At 39.1% G+C, this 18,236-nt stretch overlaps 1 protein-coding gene across 4 annotated transcripts in view; it reads right to left on the bottom strand.

The window, feature by feature from the left end:
* Positions 1 to 612: 612 nt before the first annotated feature.
* LOC148867591 (sucrose synthase 4-like) overlaps positions 613 to 18,236 on the bottom strand; it is a 30,250-nt gene continuing 12,626 nt past the window's right edge. For 3 of the 4 annotated variants that reach the window (XM_088979734.1, XM_088979733.1, XM_088979731.1), the window contains 7 exons: positions 13,563 to 13,679; positions 13,290 to 13,456; positions 9,683 to 9,907; positions 8,929 to 9,250; positions 8,594 to 8,838; positions 8,353 to 8,491; positions 613 to 989 (listed from right to left, as the gene is read on the bottom strand). In XM_088979734.1, coding sequence (XP_088835860.1) covers positions 951 to 989; positions 8,353 to 8,491; positions 8,594 to 8,838; positions 8,929 to 9,250; positions 9,683 to 9,907; positions 13,290 to 13,456; positions 13,563 to 13,679 — 1,254 coding nt within the window. In that variant the 3' untranslated portion in view covers positions 613 to 950. The remainder of the gene's footprint in view (positions 990 to 8,352; positions 8,492 to 8,593; positions 8,839 to 8,928; positions 9,251 to 9,682; positions 9,908 to 13,289; positions 13,457 to 13,562; positions 13,680 to 18,236) is intronic. The other variant, XM_088979732.1, reaches the window with a different exon arrangement.

The following is an 18,236-nucleotide window of genomic DNA, read 5'->3' on the forward strand; positions in this document are numbered from 1 at the left end:
TCAGTTCAACCCAACAATCAAGGCCATTCGACTAATGTACCAGATCAACCCAACAATCAAGGCCATTCGAATAATGTACCAGATCAACCCAACAATCAAGGCCATTCAAATAATGTACCTGATCAACCCAACAACGAAGGCAATCAAAGTGGTCTCCATGGATTAATATCACCCATCCAAGTGATGTACTAAATTAAACAAAAGATCTGGTTTGTCAAAGTGGTATCTCTAACTGAATCAATGAATTTAAGCCATCTTATTCGTGTGCCAAAGTTTTCATAAGGTAGAACATATGATTTCTGCCATTGATAAAAATCAAGCATCAAATAGTAAAGGAGGCTAGGGCTTCACACCCCCAAAAGTACGGGGGTTCTCATAATTTACCCTCTCCTTTTTCCTTTTGTATATTTTAGGTTTTAGGCAAGGTTCAAAGTATCAATACGATACGCCCTGTATCACAAGGCATATTGTATTGTATCTTTGGGTGCCAGATACACTAGTTCACAGGTTTTCGGGAACCCCTTGTTTATTATATATATATATATATATATATATATATATATATATATATATATATAAATTATACTTAAAATTGAAATTTGAAAAAAAAAATAAAAAATAAAAGGTGCATCACTTAAAGTACCAATACACCTCTGCTGATACACAGGTGTATCGTTTTACATTCTTCAATGTCATACAAGTCTCTGCCTTAAATGGACTGATAAAGAGATGATTTCGATATTTCAACCTCGAACACGAGGTTCTAAATTGTTATTAGTCTTGAGACTTATACCATCTAACATAATATCTAGGATCAGGTCAACTATTCCATCGATCAACTCACAGTCAGAGATGTTCGACAAAGCAACTTACTCAAACTCCATTGTAATCTAGCAGAGCGTTTGTTCCCAAGTGGAAAGCTTCTTTCTTTTAATTCTACAGACCCACATTTAGTGTTCATCGTCAATTGCCAATGGAACAGATTTCACCTGACAGACAACAGAGGGAAAATGGCTTTATTGTCTCTTCCATACGTTCATATGCTAAAGGAAAAAAAAAGTTTATTAGGAAAATACTATATGCAAATCCACACAGTAAAGGTGCTATCGTGTCACAAACGCAAAACTGGATATTAATAGTGTGACAAGTCATATGTTGAACGTGCATTAATGCTAATGTAATATTTAGGTGCCCAAGTGTCATTTCCTTTCAATTTACTTCTCTGTTTTAGTTGAATTCCTTACAACAATGTAATATTTAGGTGCCCAAGTGTCATTTCCTTTCAATTTACTTCTCTGTTTTAGTTGAATTCCTTACACGATAGTAAAGGTGCTATCGTGTTACAGATGCATATGTATGATCGATTACAAAATGTATTGTGAGTTGAGACAAGGTATGAAGGTACCACCTTGACTGGGGCAGGACTCCAGATGTATTATGTAAGATGGATTTGTATCCCTTATTCCATTACACTTACAAATCTGTATTCCTTATTTTTTTATCAACACCTGTATTCCTTATTGCCTTACACTAATCAAATGTGTATTCCTTATTCTATAATTAGGTCTCAGGTTGGGTTTGGGTTGAGGCTGACCAGTGCCGAATGCAACTCTGTTGATATTGTAGCTTTGAAACATTTGTAAATATAGATTTAATTGACCATAGGTAAAATATGTGTTTGACGGGGTGGGGTGCGTTTGATATCCTATTTCACTTAGTTGAGTTGGGGTTGGGTACAGGTTAGAGTAACTTCAGGTCAGGTTCAACTTGAGCAAAACCTGTACCAAACCCTACCCCAGGATCAAAATATCAATACTATTTTTATTGATCAATAACAAAGGATTTGATTAATTAGAGAAAAAGGAATTCAAAGGGGAGATAACCTCTCTTATCTCCCCCACACAAGAAACATGGCAGAAAATAACAGTTGAGCCCAAAACAAGTTCTCCCTATTCACCCCTTGCTTTGCTAACCCATCAGCAAAGGAGTTTGCACATGTCTTAGCCCAAGCTACTTCAACTTCCATTTCTTTTGTCAACCACTTGATTTGTTTCTTCTCATTGCCGTACATCCAGTCGAGTTTTATCTCCCTTTGGCCAATCTATCACTAGCTTAGAATCTCCTTCGTTGATCAGCTTCCTCAAGTTTAAGTCCTTAGCTCTCTGAACACCTTCTAAAGCTGCCAAAATCTTAGCTCTAAGAGAGTCACCCTCTTCAATTGGGCATGAGAACAAAGCAGTAATTTTCCCTTTCTCATCCCTTAAAACACCCCCAATACCCAAAGTCCCTAGGTTGCCAATGCTGCTTCCATCAAAGTTCAATTTATAGAATCCACTTGGAGAGGGGGGGGGGGGGGGGGACCAAGTTGGAACTGAAACCTCTTGAACCGGGGCTGAAAAGGCAATTTCTTTCCATTTTCTTGACAAATCATCTATTGAGACATTGTTGAAGAGATCCATTGATTTAAGCCAATGGAATACCTTGGAGCAAATCACCTCCTGAATGGTTTCCTTATTCCTCTCTTTCCCTGAAAAAATTCTGGAATTCTTTTCTTCCCATACAGTCCAAACAACAGTAGCTCTCACAATGCGACATTATTTTTTTTATAGGAAACGGTAACTTTCATTAGATAAAACCATAAGAAACAACTGTCACCTTCCAAAGTAAAAAGGTGACCCCTGAATAATAAAAATCTTACAACACTGCACAAAACAAAAACTCCCGATTCACCCCCTGTTTTGCTAGGTAGTCAGCTAAAGCATTTGCTGACCTCCTAGACCAATACACTTTTGCATCCAGTTCCCTTGTGAGACTCAGTAATTCCCTTACCTGTTGTCTAAGGGACCACGTTCCCAAACTGTTTGATTGCAGCCATCCTACTACTAATTTTGAATGCCCCTCCACTTCCAACTGTTGGAAACCCAATTGCTTGGCAAATCTGAGCCCCTAGAGGAGCGCCAAAACTTCAGCTCTAAGCGAGTCCCCCACACCTATTGGGCAAGAATACAGAGCTAGGAATTTTCTTTCCGCATCTCTAAACACACCCCCTTTCCAGAAGGTCCGGGGTTCCCAATAGAGCTGCCATCAAAGTTCAGTTTGACATGACACTGCAAAGGAGGGGACCAAACTGCTTGTATGGTAGGTGATGAAGTAGAAGATCTTGCTAAAATATTCCAGCCTCTAATCAAATCATCTGTAGAGACATCCTTGAACAAGTCAAGAGTTTTCAGCCAATGTACTGCCTTGATGGTGATCCCTTCAATAACTTCAGGAGCTGATTTTTCATTCCCTTGGAAAATCCTATTGTTTCTCTCTTCCCATACTGCCCACAAGATAGCTGCCCTCGTTGTTCTCCACATCACCCTTCCTTTCTTCTTTGGTTGTCGGAAAAGGCTAGGGTCAAATAAATCCTCTACACTTGTGGGAGGATTCCACCTATAATCAAAGAGAGAGGAGAACCAATCCCAAATTAGAGCACTAAAAGGACAAGAAATTAATGGGTGGTTCACCGTCTCACCATTCCTCAAACAAAGGCTACAGACATGAGGTGACAAGCACCAATTTGGTCTTTTTCTTTGAAGCACCTCCAAGGTATTGATTTTTTGGAGAATCACTTCCCAACAAAAAGCCCTTACTTTTGGGGGGACCGGAGCACAAGAAAAACTACCTATAGAAGTTTCTGCCCTAACTCTACCGTCCGGAGAGGAGTGGTCTAGAAAAACTGAACTTAGAAGAGAAAAAATGTCAATTGCTGACTCCACTTCTGAGTCCCTCAAACCTCTCTTTAGTCCCAAATCCCAAGAATCCCTAGAAGTACGAAAAGAAGAGATAAATTGAGATTCTTTCAAAGAAAGGGAATAAAGGTTCGAGAATCTATCCTTAAGAGGAGATTCCCCAATCCACAAGTCCTCCCAAAAAAGAATTTTATTACCCACACAAGCATCATACTTGATGAAAGGATAGAAGAAAGCCAAGATACCAACAATATCTTTCCATGGGGAAAAACACGAAGCCCTTGGGTCAAGTCTAGGATCCCATCCATTTGCTGTCATTCCATGAATACTTCTTATCACCTTATGCCATAGACTCTCTTGCTCCTTAGGAAACCACCATAACCATTTGCCTAACAAAGTTGCATTTCTTATTCTAATATTTCCAATCCCTAAACCCCCTTTGTCTTTCTTTCTAGACACCACTTCCCATTTTACCCTATGATCCTTTTTGGCATCTCCAGGCTCCCACAGAAAATCTCTCATTATTTTTTCAATTTGGTTTGCAATCTTAATAGACAATTTGAAGGTAGACAAAAAGTACGCTGGCAAATTTGCTAGTATTGACTTAATTAGAGTGATTCTGCCCCCAAAGAAATGTAGTTCCTTTTCCAACCCACTAGTCTTTCTGAGAATCTTTCCAAGACTAGGTACCAAAAGCTAACAAACCTCGGACTTCCTCCCAAAGGTAAGCCTAAATACTTAAGGGGCCATTTACTTACCTCACAACCTAGAGATCTAGCCAACGATGCCACCTGACCTTCTTGCCTATTAATTCCAGCTACACAACTTTTATTCCAATTTACTCTCAAGTTGGAGGCCTTTTCAAAATTCTCTACCAAGACCTTTAAATTTTCCAACTCCTCCGGATCTCCTTCACAAAAGAGAATCAAGTGATCGAAAAATTGAAGGTGGGTTACAACTATTTCTTCCCTCCCTACTCTCCACCCTCTAATCAAATTTCTAGCATTGACTCTAGTAATCTGGACACTGAACACATCAACTATCAAGGTGAAAGGGAAAGGAGAAAGAGGGTCCCCTTGTCTTAATCCTCTCTTTGCCGGGAAGAAATCCTTGGCTACCCCATTTACTAGAATGGAGTAGTGACATGAAGAGATATAGCCCTTAATCCACATGCACCACCTCACAATGTGACATTATTCTTCCCCTTTCTTTGGCAATCTAGAAAAGGAAGGAGCAAACAAAGTTTTCACATCTAGTGGAGGGGCCCACCTGCATCTAAACAAAGAAGAAACTTATTCCCATAAACCTTTAACAAACGAGCAAGGGATCAATAAATGGTAGCAATTCTCACCAACAACCTTACAAAGACAACACCGATAAGGAGACAAATAGCTCTTTGGTCTTTTTTTTTTCGGGTAAGCTTCCCAGCAAAAATAACCAATCCTAGGAGGGATCGATTTGCTCCACACCTCTTTAATAGGAAAAGGTAAACCCCCAATAGTTTCTGGTTGGATTAGGGTGTTGAAAAAGGAAGAGCAAATAAATAGACCATGAGGACTGGGGGTCAACCAAGTACACTCAAGAGAGACAAAGTACTACTTAACTCAGTATCCCTAATAGCCCTTCTTAAACCCAAATCCCAACCAAAACCAGAACTGGAATTGTAAGGAACCAAGAAGGTAGAGATAGGCTCATTTTTATAAAGCAACAAAACAAACATGAAAGGGTACTGGTCCCTTAAAGGAGAATTCCCCACCCACATATGTTCCCAAAATTTAATACCATTCCCAGAGTGCAAATCATACCTATCCAAGGCAAGAACAAGGAAGGATAGCTTGGATGGCTTTCAACGAGGATGCTCTTGTACTCCTTGCTATGATTCCAGTGTCCCAACCATTTGCCGCAGTCCCATGCATGCTCACCACTACCTTTGCCCACAACTTTTCATTCTCATCAAGAAATCTCCACAACCACTTGCCTAAAAGAGCTGAGTTTCATTTCCGTACATTCCCAACTCCCAAACCTCCTAACTTTTTGCTCCTACAGCCACATCCCACCTAACCCTATGATCCTTTATTTCCTCCCCCGATTTCCAAAGAAAGTCCCTCATTAGGTTTTCCAACTTCCTAGCTATTTCATTGGGAATTTTAAATATTGACAAAAAATAAACGGGCAAGTTAGCTAGAGTGAACCTAATTAAAGTAACCCTTCTACCCATAGATAAGTAATTTTGTTTCCAAGAGGAAAGTCTCTTTTCAAATCTCTCCACCACCGAGGACCAAAAACTCACTTTCCTAGGATTATCACCGAGAGGGAGACCTAGGTATTTCATAGGCCAACTAGAAACCGCACACCCTAATATATCAACACACTCATCCAGTCATCCAGTCTCAAAATTTACCTTTGAGTTTCACATTTGCTCAAAAAGTTGCACCAAAACTTTGAGATTCCTAATCACCCCAAATCTTCACCATCAAAAAAATAGAATTGTATCATCAGCAAACTATAGATGAGTAATAGATACCTCTTCCCCACCAATTCTCCATCCTCTTATTAGACTTCTAGAGTTTGCTTTTGAAATTAATCTTCCTAACACATTTGCTATTAGGGCGATTAGGAAAGGAGAGAGGTCTCTGTCTTACACCCCTTAAGGTCGGAAAGAAATCTACTACTGTTCCGTTCACCATAATAAAATAATGGCAAGTCCTCAAACACCCCATCTCCCATTTACACTAGGGTTGCAAGTCGGGCCGGGTTAGGTTGGGTTGAGGCCAATCCTAGCCCAACCCTAAGTTCTAAACCCCCAACCCTAACCCTAACCCTAACTAAATTCCTTTAACCCTAACACCCAACCTTCTTCCCATCCCTTAAAATCTCGTAGAACTTCTTAATCTCAGATCTTAACTAAATTCCTTTAATCCTATGTTTTATTAGTATTTGTTTGTTGATGTTTTTATTGGTTCTTTAAGTACAAAATAAAAAAAAAAAGTTTGAAATGATTATAGTTTATTATGAGTTATAACTTATAATAGATCTTTTATGGATAGTAAGCTATGAGTGGCAAACAACAAAGAGGAGATAAAGAATAAAATATGCAAAAAACATAAAAAATGTTATTAAGGTTTTGGCATTTCAAATTAGGATTAAGTGAAGTGATTATCTTTAAAGAAATAAATGATAATATGTAGTAGGGGCTATACAACTATCATGAATATAAACAAATCAATGTATGATATTATATATATATATATATATGATATAACATATATTTATATACGATATGTACCATAGAGTCGGGTTGCTCGAGGGGTCAACCCTAACCCAACCCTAAGTAAAGTCAGGTTCATAAATTTCAACCCTAATCCGAGCATCAACCCGACCCAGCCCAACCCAACATTTTCAGGTTGAGTTAGGGTTGGGTTTGGGCCAACCTGGCCCAAGTTGCAGCCTTAATTTACACCATCTACCTCCAAATCCAAAGCATCTCAATAAGGACCAATCCACCATATTGTAGGCTTTTTCTAAGTCAAGCTTACACACCACTCCTTTCCTCCTAGACCTCCTCATATCCTCCATACATTTATTGGCTATCAGAATTTGATCCACAATTTGCCTCCCCTACACAAAAGCCCCTTGACTGGGGGAAATGATGGTAGGAAGGACAAGCCTAATCTTGAGAGATAACACCTTAGTAATGATTTTGTATAAACTATTCACCAAGCTGAGTGGTTGAAAGTTTCTCGAGTGGGTGGCATCAGATTTTTTGAGCACCAAAGCAATGAAAGTAGAGTTTAAGCCTGGATTAGTTACCCCTCTCCTGTAAAATTCATCAAACACTAGCATAATGTCCTTTTTCAATGTCCCAATAGTCTTGGTAGAAAGCCCTTGTGAAACCATCAAGGCCCAGAGCTTTTGATCTATCTATCGAAAACACAACCTCTTGAACTTTAGCCAGATCAAATTCTCTTTCTAACCACTTACAAGTCTCTTCTCCTAAGGTTGGCCACTCCAAACCTTCTAGCCACACTCTTATCACTCGGTGGCCTTCTAAAGATAGATATGAAGTGATCCACAAGGGCCTTCTAAAGATAGATATGAAATGATCCACAAGGGCCCTTGCTATCTCATTCTGGTCTGTATCCATGGAGACACATGGATACATTGATACATAGAAGTTTTTGAAACTCTAAAACTTTGGGGTGATAGATTACATCCCTATAAGCTCATAAAAAAAGGAATAAAAAAAATATGGTATTGGTCATATTGATAAGCATTGATGCATATGGATATTTTGATCCTTGACTTCACCCATTGACATCCCTAAATGTGTACATGGTAGCCTTGAATACTACATACCTGGTGCATTCTGTGGGACCCAGTGCCAAACCAAAATAGACAAAACACCCTCTTCCCTCTCCCTCCCCATGCATAATACACAAAACGGTTTAACCAATCCACATAAATAGCATTCTAGTTTAGGTTTTACATGCATTGGTTAAACCAGTTCAAGTGGACATCAACTACATGCTCAATTTGCTTCTCATGCACTTGAAGCCCTTTTGAAGGGGTTTCTGATCATCCAGTCTGCATAGGCAAAGGAGACTGTTGAGGCACTCACCAAATCTCGAAACTTTAAAAGATAGAACATCTCCAAGTATCTCCGGGTTTCCCGCCTTTCAAGCTTTGATACATACTTCCAAAACCCGTAAACCCCAGCCAGGGTCATTAGCCTTTCAGAATATATCTTCCATGTATACCTTCAAAATCACCACAAAAATTGTGATATGGAAGGAAATAGAGGTTGTTGATACAAAGGTCAAAATCAAGTAAAAAGGTACCAGGTCCAAGAAATGACAAACCTTTCATGGATTCGTTGAAGCCCCGCATTAGAAATCTTATTCCAGTAGCCAGGATCATTTTTGCACTGTTCGAAGAAATCAACCATAACTATAGCAGCTTCATCAGGATGATAAGGATCAATATGGAAACCTGATACACTATGTTTAATAATTTCAGCAGGTCCTCCATGACATGTGGCAAATGTTGGTAGACCACAAGTCATGGCCTCTACAACTGTAAGCCCAAAAGCTTCATAAAAAGCAGGCTGCAGAAAAGCAGTTAAAAGAAAAGAAAGAGTTAACTATAACATGGGGAGTTCAAAGTATGGAAAACAGAGTCAACCATCAATACATACCTGCACGAAAGCACCTTTTGTGTCAGCAATGTAACGATAGAGTTCACCATTGCGTGCCTGGTTCATTTGGGCTGAAATCCAACGGAGCTGCCCATCTAGATTGTACTGCTTCACCAGGCCATGCATTTTCTCTATCTCTGCAATTTCTTCCCTGTCTTTGGATTTCTTCGTATCATTGTAACCAGCGACAACAACAAGGTTTACCAATTCCCTTAGCTTGGAGCTCCTACCATAGCACTCAACAAGCCCTGTTATGTTTTTCACCTTATCGAGCCTTGCCATGGAAAAGAGGATGGGCTTTGAGTGATCGGTCAAAGTACCACTGCAGTTGCAGAAAGGAGCAAATTTAAGAACTGCTGAAACCAAAAAAGATACTGCACTTGTGTCAAGTCTTACAAGGAACTCCTATGAGAACTTAATTTAGGAAATTCTTTTTTCATCTTTCCTTTAAAAAGATACCACAACATTGTAACTTACGATCTTCTCAACAAGATCATTAGTTATAAATACAAATGTATGTAAGTAAAGAAATGCATTCATAATTTTCTGTAGTTAACCTTACATGATGGTTCAATAGCCACCTATCCTTTGACATATTCTAGAAATTCACACATTTTCAGTACGCACATATCATTCTGTGTGTTACATTCTGTGCATAGGAGATTCATGTCCACACTAGAAGAATCATAAACAAATGAAAGGTGAGAAGATAACATTGAAACAAGTTGGAAGAGAAGTGGAATAAAGAACTCACATGTGTTCATCATTCTGTTCTGGATCATATATGAGTTTTTCAATTGAATCATGTAGGGCAGTAAGTCTCTTTTCCTTCTCTAAGTATGGAAAATAAATGCTCATGTCTGCTCCAGGAGAGACAATATTGAACTTTGGATCAAAAACATCAATACCATGAACAACGCGGTACAGCCCCGGAAGAGTGAAAGCCATGTGACTCTCATACTGTCCAACAGTATTCTTGCTGAAACAAAGAGCATTGAACTTAAAGTACTGTACTTTTTCAGTTGCCACACAAGCATTGAATCTAGCATTTGCTGTTGCTAAATTGCCCCAAAAAGTTATTACAAAAAAATTGCCCAATAAGTAATAAGTTCTAAGTTATAGATGCGTTTTGGATTGAACAGCAGAAATATCTCACACTTATGGTAATAATATTTGTTTCAATATAGTAGCATATGATTGAAACTAGATTATGATAATAATACTTCACCTTGCATTGATATCTCACAATTTTCCTATTATATAGGATGGACAATCCAAACAAGAACATCTGTCTACTCTTCATCTTCATGCAAATAAAAATAGATATGTGAGGAATGAGGATAACCATGTCATGCACGAGAATTTATGACAACGGTAGAAAAATCCCATTGTCTAATTTGCAAAACATTTTGTCCCCGTGGGTAGGGGTGATCACCAAAAACCAAAAAAAAACCAAAAACTTAACCAAACTGGAAAATCCGGTTAACCAAACTGATCAGTTCGGTGTTTTAGGAAAACCAAAGGTACCAGTTTGGTTTTGGTTAACCAATATGCAAAACCAGCAGTTAACCGAACCGGCTGGTGTATATATTTATAAATATTATATATATTTTTCATGCATATTATATATGTTTTTCATATATATTATGTATTAAATATAAATATATATGCATTATATATAAATATATGCATTATATATAAATATATTTATAATATATAACATATTGTTTATTATTTAATATATAATATATTACATATATTTCTAGTATTTATATTATATGATTATATATTTATTTATAGCTTATATTATAAATTCAAAAAAAACCGAAAAACTGAAGAACCAAACTGAACAAAAACAGAACCAATCAATCAGTTAATCAATTAGTTTCAGTTCGGTTTTGGTTTCCAGTTTTCAAAAAACCAGTGGTACCGGTTCAGTTCGAAAAAAAATCCCATGGTTTGTAAATGATATGTTATATATTATAAACCTGTGGGTAAGCTGGACTTAATCACCCAACCTCGTGTTTGTAAACTATTTGATCAATGGCTCAAAAATAACTATTAGTAGCCAGAAAGCAAGCAAAATGTATACCCAAGGTAACCATCTGATTTACATAAAATTCTACAAATAGCTTTTTTTTTTTTTTCTACTATCAATAATGGACATGCGTCCAGATAGTCCATTTAGAAAGATATTTAGTGTGAGTGGATATTATGCATGGCATACATATTAGATAATGAGATGAGAAATTATGACAGTCAAAAAGAAGATGGCCTGATTATCCATATCAACATCAAGGATAAACTAAAAATATAGAACGTTGTGTTCAAAAGTTGAATATCAAATTGTATAAAAACACACCAAAAGAAGGGGCATCAACATCTTTTCAGCCTCTTTCCCTTTCTGCAATCTGGGCACAGAGAAGGTAGATCATCTATTCTTGCATCACAATTGGAACAGGAAAATCTGGGCTCATTTCCTAAGTTCCTTGCAGTTGTGTTGGGTTTTTTGTAAGACCATTCACATTTTTTCTGGAAAGCCGGTGCATTGGTGGACTGGGCAGCAATGGGAAATTCATTTGGCACATTCTTCCTGCTGCTGTTTTGTAGTCTATCTGAATGGAGACAAGTAATAGAGCTTTTGAGAACAAATCCTCTTAATTAGATGAAATTTGCCAATAATATTTCTGCAGATATTATTTCTTGGTCAAACACTCCCACCATTATGGCTGATACATTTTTTTGCAACTAGTATATACTTCATCTTATGCGAATGCTGTACAGTCACTCAGGACCAACATAAAATGCATATTTTTTTAAAATATTTTCTTACCGTCAAGATGACAGAAAGAAAGATGCTGATTACTAGAGAGAAGAAAAGAGTTGACAATAATAGAGTGTCATGGGTCGGGGGAGGGGGAGAATATGGGAGTTCAGATTGGCACCCCATAGAGCGCACCCCACTCCCCACAGGCGCCCCACATGCGCACCTTAGTGTGCATTGGGAACATCTCCCATACTTGTAGCTTGTCATGGGGAGATGTTCCCAATACACGGCTGGGATGGGCTGTTGGGCACACTCTTGGGGCGCCGATGTGAATTCCGAATATGGGAATGTCCTTCTTACCCTTCATCCTGGAAGTCATAAGAATAGCACTTGTTTTTATTGGAAAATGGGAAGTAAAAGGCAATGCAACTACTAACCATAAAGTACAAAGAAATCGGGTAGTAGAACTTTCCGATCTGTAAGGTTGTTGGCTCTGCTTCTCTTTATGGACCTCAAATTATTTCTAGGGTTATGTATTTAAAGAGAGATTACATATCCATCATATTCTATAGTGTATTACACGTGCAAACATACATTTCAAACAAACTAACTAGATGGGTTGAAACAAGAAAACCAGTTTGAAGCAGGTTGACCTGAGCAGGTCAAAATTTTAGTTTTACATCCATTCCCATTTTTAAAAAAACATAGCATCTACATGCCAACATTTTTTACAACAAAAGGCACCTAAGGACCCAATTAGTAGTTCATTGTTTTGCAGAGTCTCCCTGTAAAGTAAGTTATGTTGAGCTTTACAAAATGTCTATATTGTTGTTTTATGAAGTATGGCTTTCTTATAAGAATTTATTTTTCTCTTATAAACTGAAATAATTCATATTTTGGTGTGGATTCAGGGTTGTAGAACTGGACATGTAACAATTACAGGTAGACAAAATCCACTTCAGAGGGATTGACTTAAGGTCAGGTATAACAATTGATAAGCTTAAGGGTCATAGTATATCAGCTTGATACCATTGTTCTATCACATTAACAAGCGGAAAGTGTTATGAGCAAATTGGGAAAACAGAAGCACTGGCCATATGTTTCAGAGTGGAATGGTGGAACAGGATTTATGTAGTCAATCCCATGTAGTAGAAATAAGGCTTTGTAGAGTTGAATTGACTTTAGTTGAGAACTCATATGTTTACTTGGTTTTGCAATTATGGCATTGTTAAAGAAAGATCAAAATAAAATAGGAATCTAGCTTACGGTTAGAAGGTCTTTAAAACCTGCTCCTAGAGAATATACCAAGATTAACAAATTACCCCAGTGATCAGTGAACAAAGTCCTTGAATATTTATTTTGACAAGTAAATAAGAATTTTTTATAAAAGGAGTGGTGAGGACAAAAAGCCTCATATTGCATGGGGGCAACTATAGATTGAGATTGAAAACCACAATATCCATCAGCCAAATCTGCAAAAATTATGGCTCTTACGAGAGTCAGAAAAAATTGGATTAACAAAATCCTTAAACATTTGAAGACAACTTAAAGGTACAGACCATTTCAAATACAAAGTGACAGCTTAGGGACTTGCCTTCCTGCAATCTCTTGATATGTACTTGTGATGATAAAATCTGCATTGTTCATGGCAATTAGATCAGCAGTAAATTGGCAAGAAAAATGGTACTTTTCCTCAAATTTCTTCCAATAGATATCAGAATCCGGATACTTTGTTTTTTCCAATGCATGAGCAATTGTACACTGCATTTTGGAGTGTAAAATTTTAAAATTTAAGAGTACAGTTTTCACAAGATAAACTGATGACTACATTTATAATGCATAACTGAAAAACAAAAATGTAACAAACCTGTGTTATTCCTAGCTTATAAGATAACAAAGTTGCAACAAGATTCCCATCACTATAGTTGCCAATGATCAGATCTGGAATACCCTGCAGCTCAGCAGCAATTTCACTTGATGCGTCCTAATACAACATGCAACTGTTGAGGAACATCCCATAAACATATAAAATAAGAAACCAACTGATTTTTATTTTTTATTTTTGGAAAAGGTAAAGTAATATTTATTGAGAATGAAATACACACTGGAGGCTGAGATCAGTCCCAAAACAGGCTGACTGATCTAAACAGCGATTACAGAAGTCATCAAGACAAGGAAAAAAATACATCTGATACATTACAGTTTCTAAAATCTGCCGCCACAGACAACCAAGAAATCAGTTTGCCCACTAACTTCTGGGTTAGGTCCTCCAGACTTAGAAACTTGTTGCTGAACACCCTTCTATTCCTCTCGGTCCAGATACACCACATTACAGCACTTGGAATCATTTTCCATAAAGTCTTCTTTTTCTTGCTCCAGCCCACAATAGCCAGCAGCATAACAGCTCTTTTACCGACCTCAGCATCACCCAACAAACCTTCAAGGACTTGAGGAGGTGGTTCCACAACTGAGCCGAGAACGGGCAGTGTAAATGCAGATGATCAGTAGATTCAGCACTGCACCCACATAAGCTGCAAGACTGGTCCAAAATCCGAATTCCCCTGCTTACAAGGTTCTCCTTGGAAAGGCATTTGTTAAGAGCAATAGTCCAAACAAGGAAACTGGATTTAGTCGGACTGATAGGATTCCACACTTGCTGAACTGGGAAATCAGGAACACCCCTCCTACCAAGCCTGGCCGCCAAAGATTTAACAGAGAATATCCCATCAAGATTCCACTTCCAATGCCACTTATCCTCCATACTAAAGTCCATCTCTTGATCCTGGAAACAGGTCAAAAGATTCACTGCCTCATCCACCTCCCAATCAAAGAGATTTCTTCGGAAAGAGGGAGTCCAAAGAACAGAACCACCAGAAATACTATAGCACTCAGCAACTGAGGCCTCTTGGTCTGAAGCACACTGGAAGATGAAAGGGAAGGACTCAGCAAGAGGAACATCTGAGCACCAAGGGTCCTTCCAGAATTTGATCCTATGACCATTACCAGCCCTGACTGAGATCCCCCTGGCCAACTCTGGAAAGTGCTTCATTATCCCCTTCCACAAAGAGTTACCCCAGTTAGGAGGGGGGTCCCTAAATCTCCAATTTCCCCAGATCAAACCATATTTGCTAGCTATGAGAGATCTCCACCAAGCATTAGATTCTACAGCAAATCTCCAAATCCATTTACATAGGAGGGCAGAGTTGAAATATTTCAGCTTCCTTATACCTAACCCCCCTTCAGATTTGGGGAGACAGACCTGTTCCCAACTCACCAAGTGCACTTTTTTCTCCTCCTCCCAGACTCTCCAAAGGAAGTTCCGTTGAAGCTTTTCAATCTGATTTGCCACCTTCTTAGGAATAGAGAAAAGAGATAGGAAGTAGGTAGGCAAATTGGAGAGAGTACTTTTAATCATCCCCTCAAAAGAAAGGCATTTTGCCTTCCAAGAAGCAAGCTTCCTTTCCAATCTCTCAATAACTGGGACCCAAATAGCAGAGGAACCACCACTCACCCCGACTGGGAGTCCCAAATATTTAACCGGGAGAGATTCAATCTGACAAACCAGAATACCAGCACACTCAGCTAAGTTGGAAACATGTCCAACTGGGATAATTTGGCTCTTATTCCAATTGACTTTCAAACCTGTAATCACTTCAAACCAAGAGAGAATCCCAAGAATTAGCTCCACCTGAGGGGGAAGCATCCACAAAACATATTGTATCATCTGCAAATTGAAGAATATTCACCTTCTCTCCCCCCAGCACCATTGCAAAACCTTCCCAATCCCTTGACTCAGCAGTCTTCTTACAGAAAAGAGTGAGGATCTCCATTACACATATAAATAAAAGGGGAGATAAAGGGCCTCCCTGCCTAAGACCCCTGGAACTATCAAAGAAACCTGCAGACTGTCCGTTTACCAAGACTGAGAACTTTGGGGAAGTGATACATACTTTTATCCAATCCCTCCATTTCTGCCCAAAATTCATTTGAAGAAGCACAAGGTCTACACATCTCCAGTTAACATGATTGTAGGCCTTCTCAATATCAAGCTTACAAATCAAACCCGGAGAATCTTCTTTTTTCCTGGAATGAATGAGCTCATTGGCAATAAGAACTGAATCTAGCATCTGTCTACCTGAAATAAAAGCACTTTGGTTATTTGAGATAACCCTACCAAGAACTGCTTTCAATCTTTCAGCAAGGACTTTAGCTAGTATTTTATAGAAGCTATGCAACAGACTAATTGGCCTAAAATCCTTAATATTCACAGTACCTTCAATCTTTGGAATGAGAGTTATAAAGGTAATGTTCAGACTTCTCTGCAATGAACCACTCTCAATATATCCTGTCTCACCACGTCCCAACATTTAATGTAGAAGAGATTTGTAAGACCATCAGGCTCTGGAGACTTTTCATCAGCCAACAACTTGATAGCTTCTTTAATTTCCTCCTCAGAAAAAGGTCTCTCAATGAAAGAAGACTGCTCATCACTCAGCTGGTTAAAAGAAAGGGATCATGGAAAAGGTCTGAATGCCCAAGATTCCTTATACAGCTTCTTGTAAAAGCTAGTTGCCACTAGCTTCATATCAGACTCAGTGATACCTACCCTGCCCTCTCCCTCCAGCCTAGTAATTACAGAAGCTCTAGCTTTGGCATTTGCCATTTTGTGAAAATAATGTGTATTCCTATCCCCCTCTTTCAGCCATGCCACTTTGGCTCTTTGCCTCCATTCAATTTCTTCTGCCACTACCAATTTGTCAAACTTCAACTTAGCCTGAAATCTTTTTAATCTGAGCTCCTCAGCAATAGGACCTAATTCTTAAGTTGTGTCAGTCTTCTTTAATGGTACTCTCAGTAGAGCCTTCTTCTCAGTATCTAGATTCAAACTTTTCTCCAATTTCCAAATCTTTAGCCTTGCTTCAATGGCTCCCAATTTCTTTGCTAAGATGAATGAACTGGTACCTCCCACCTGCATATCCTCCCAAATAGGCTTCAACAACGGAACTAGAGAGCCATCCTCAAACCAAGCATTCTCTAATTTGAACAGAACTTTTGTTCTCACTCTATCACCACAAACTAGTTGAATAGGAATATGGTCTGACACTGGTCTTGGAAGGGCAATCTGCTTAAACTCCAGAAAAACATCCTCCCAGTTAGAAGTAACCAGAAACCTATCTAGCCTCACTAGGGTAGGAAGGTCTTGATTGTTGGTCCAAGTATACCTATTTCCATGAAGGGGTAAATCTTGAAGCTCAAATTTGTTGATAAAATCAGCAAATTGCACCATATCCCTAGATCTTCTTCCCCCCGAGCTTTTCTCATCCCCAGAAAGAGTGACATTAAAGTCCCCACCAATAACCCATAGGCAATCCAGACTTCCCCTAGCCACTACCAACTCCTCCCAAAACTCCTCCCTCCGACTTCGGTCATTAGGACCATACACATTAGTAACCTAACACACATTTCCATCTGCAAGTTTTGAGACAAGAGAAATTGAAAAAAGTCCAATCTGATGAGATCAAGCTGCAAACAGTCGGGTCCCACATACTCAGTAACTCCCTTACACTACCAGCTGTCGACTTTGACCTCCACCTAACCTCCTCCTCCCCCCCAGATACTTCTAACCACTCCGACCTCCACAGATTCCAATTTAGTTTCTTGAATCAATACCACTTTTGAACCTGAATTTTTCAGAGTCACAAACTACCAGCCTCCTTCTCCCCGACCCCAACCCCCTAACATTCCAAGATAATATCTTAAGCTCCATAACAAACTAGAAACAACAGAACACTTGGCACTTAAGCCTTTCTCCCCCCCCCCCCCCTCCCCTCACTCCTACCAACTTTATCATTAAGATTCCAAGTCAAGCGTAGCAATTCTCTACTTCTTTTAGATTTGTTGCCCCCCTTCTTTACTACAGCTTTCCCCCTGGCCATACTCATTCTTTTCTCTATCCCCTCCAAGTGCTTAATTGTTTCCTCTTCCAAGCCTTCTAGGGAGATCCCCAGAAACTTTTCCAATCCCATCAACTTAGAAGAAACCCAAGACGAATCAAAAGCACTTTCAAACTGCTCCCTTACCTGGTTCGACTGATCCACCAACAGATTGTTATTCTTCTGAGACTGCCCAACCGAGACAGCAAACCTATTTGTAACACAGAGTTTGCTACCTCCCACTTGTGGCCCAGCACCCTCAAGAATACCTTCACCACCTGCAATTTGAGAATCTGCAGCCACCATCACTATCGGATCCACCACCATCAACTCCTCTTCCTCTCTCAGCACCGCTAGTTGGTTGGACTTTAGCTGAGTCTTGCCTTCCAGAGCAGACAATTGGGAAGGCAAAGATTTCACAACCTTAGTGCCAGGATCTGAAACTCCCTCTCCACCCTTCTTTTCCCTACAAGTAGTAGTCCCCCTTCATTCTTGAGAATCCCGAGCCTCCCCAGAACCCATACCCTGATGACCACTGCCAACCTGAGGACTGAAATCTAGCGTCAGGTTCGCCTTTCGAACAGAGGAGGGACTAGACTCAATATAAC

The sequence above is a fragment of the Nelumbo lutea genome, chromosome 3 (genome assembly GCF_056320005.1).
Source record: "Nelumbo lutea isolate HS-2025 chromosome 3, American lotus-T2T, whole genome shotgun sequence".
In the NCBI taxonomy this organism is placed as follows: Eukaryota; Viridiplantae; Streptophyta; class Magnoliopsida; order Proteales; family Nelumbonaceae; genus Nelumbo; species Nelumbo lutea.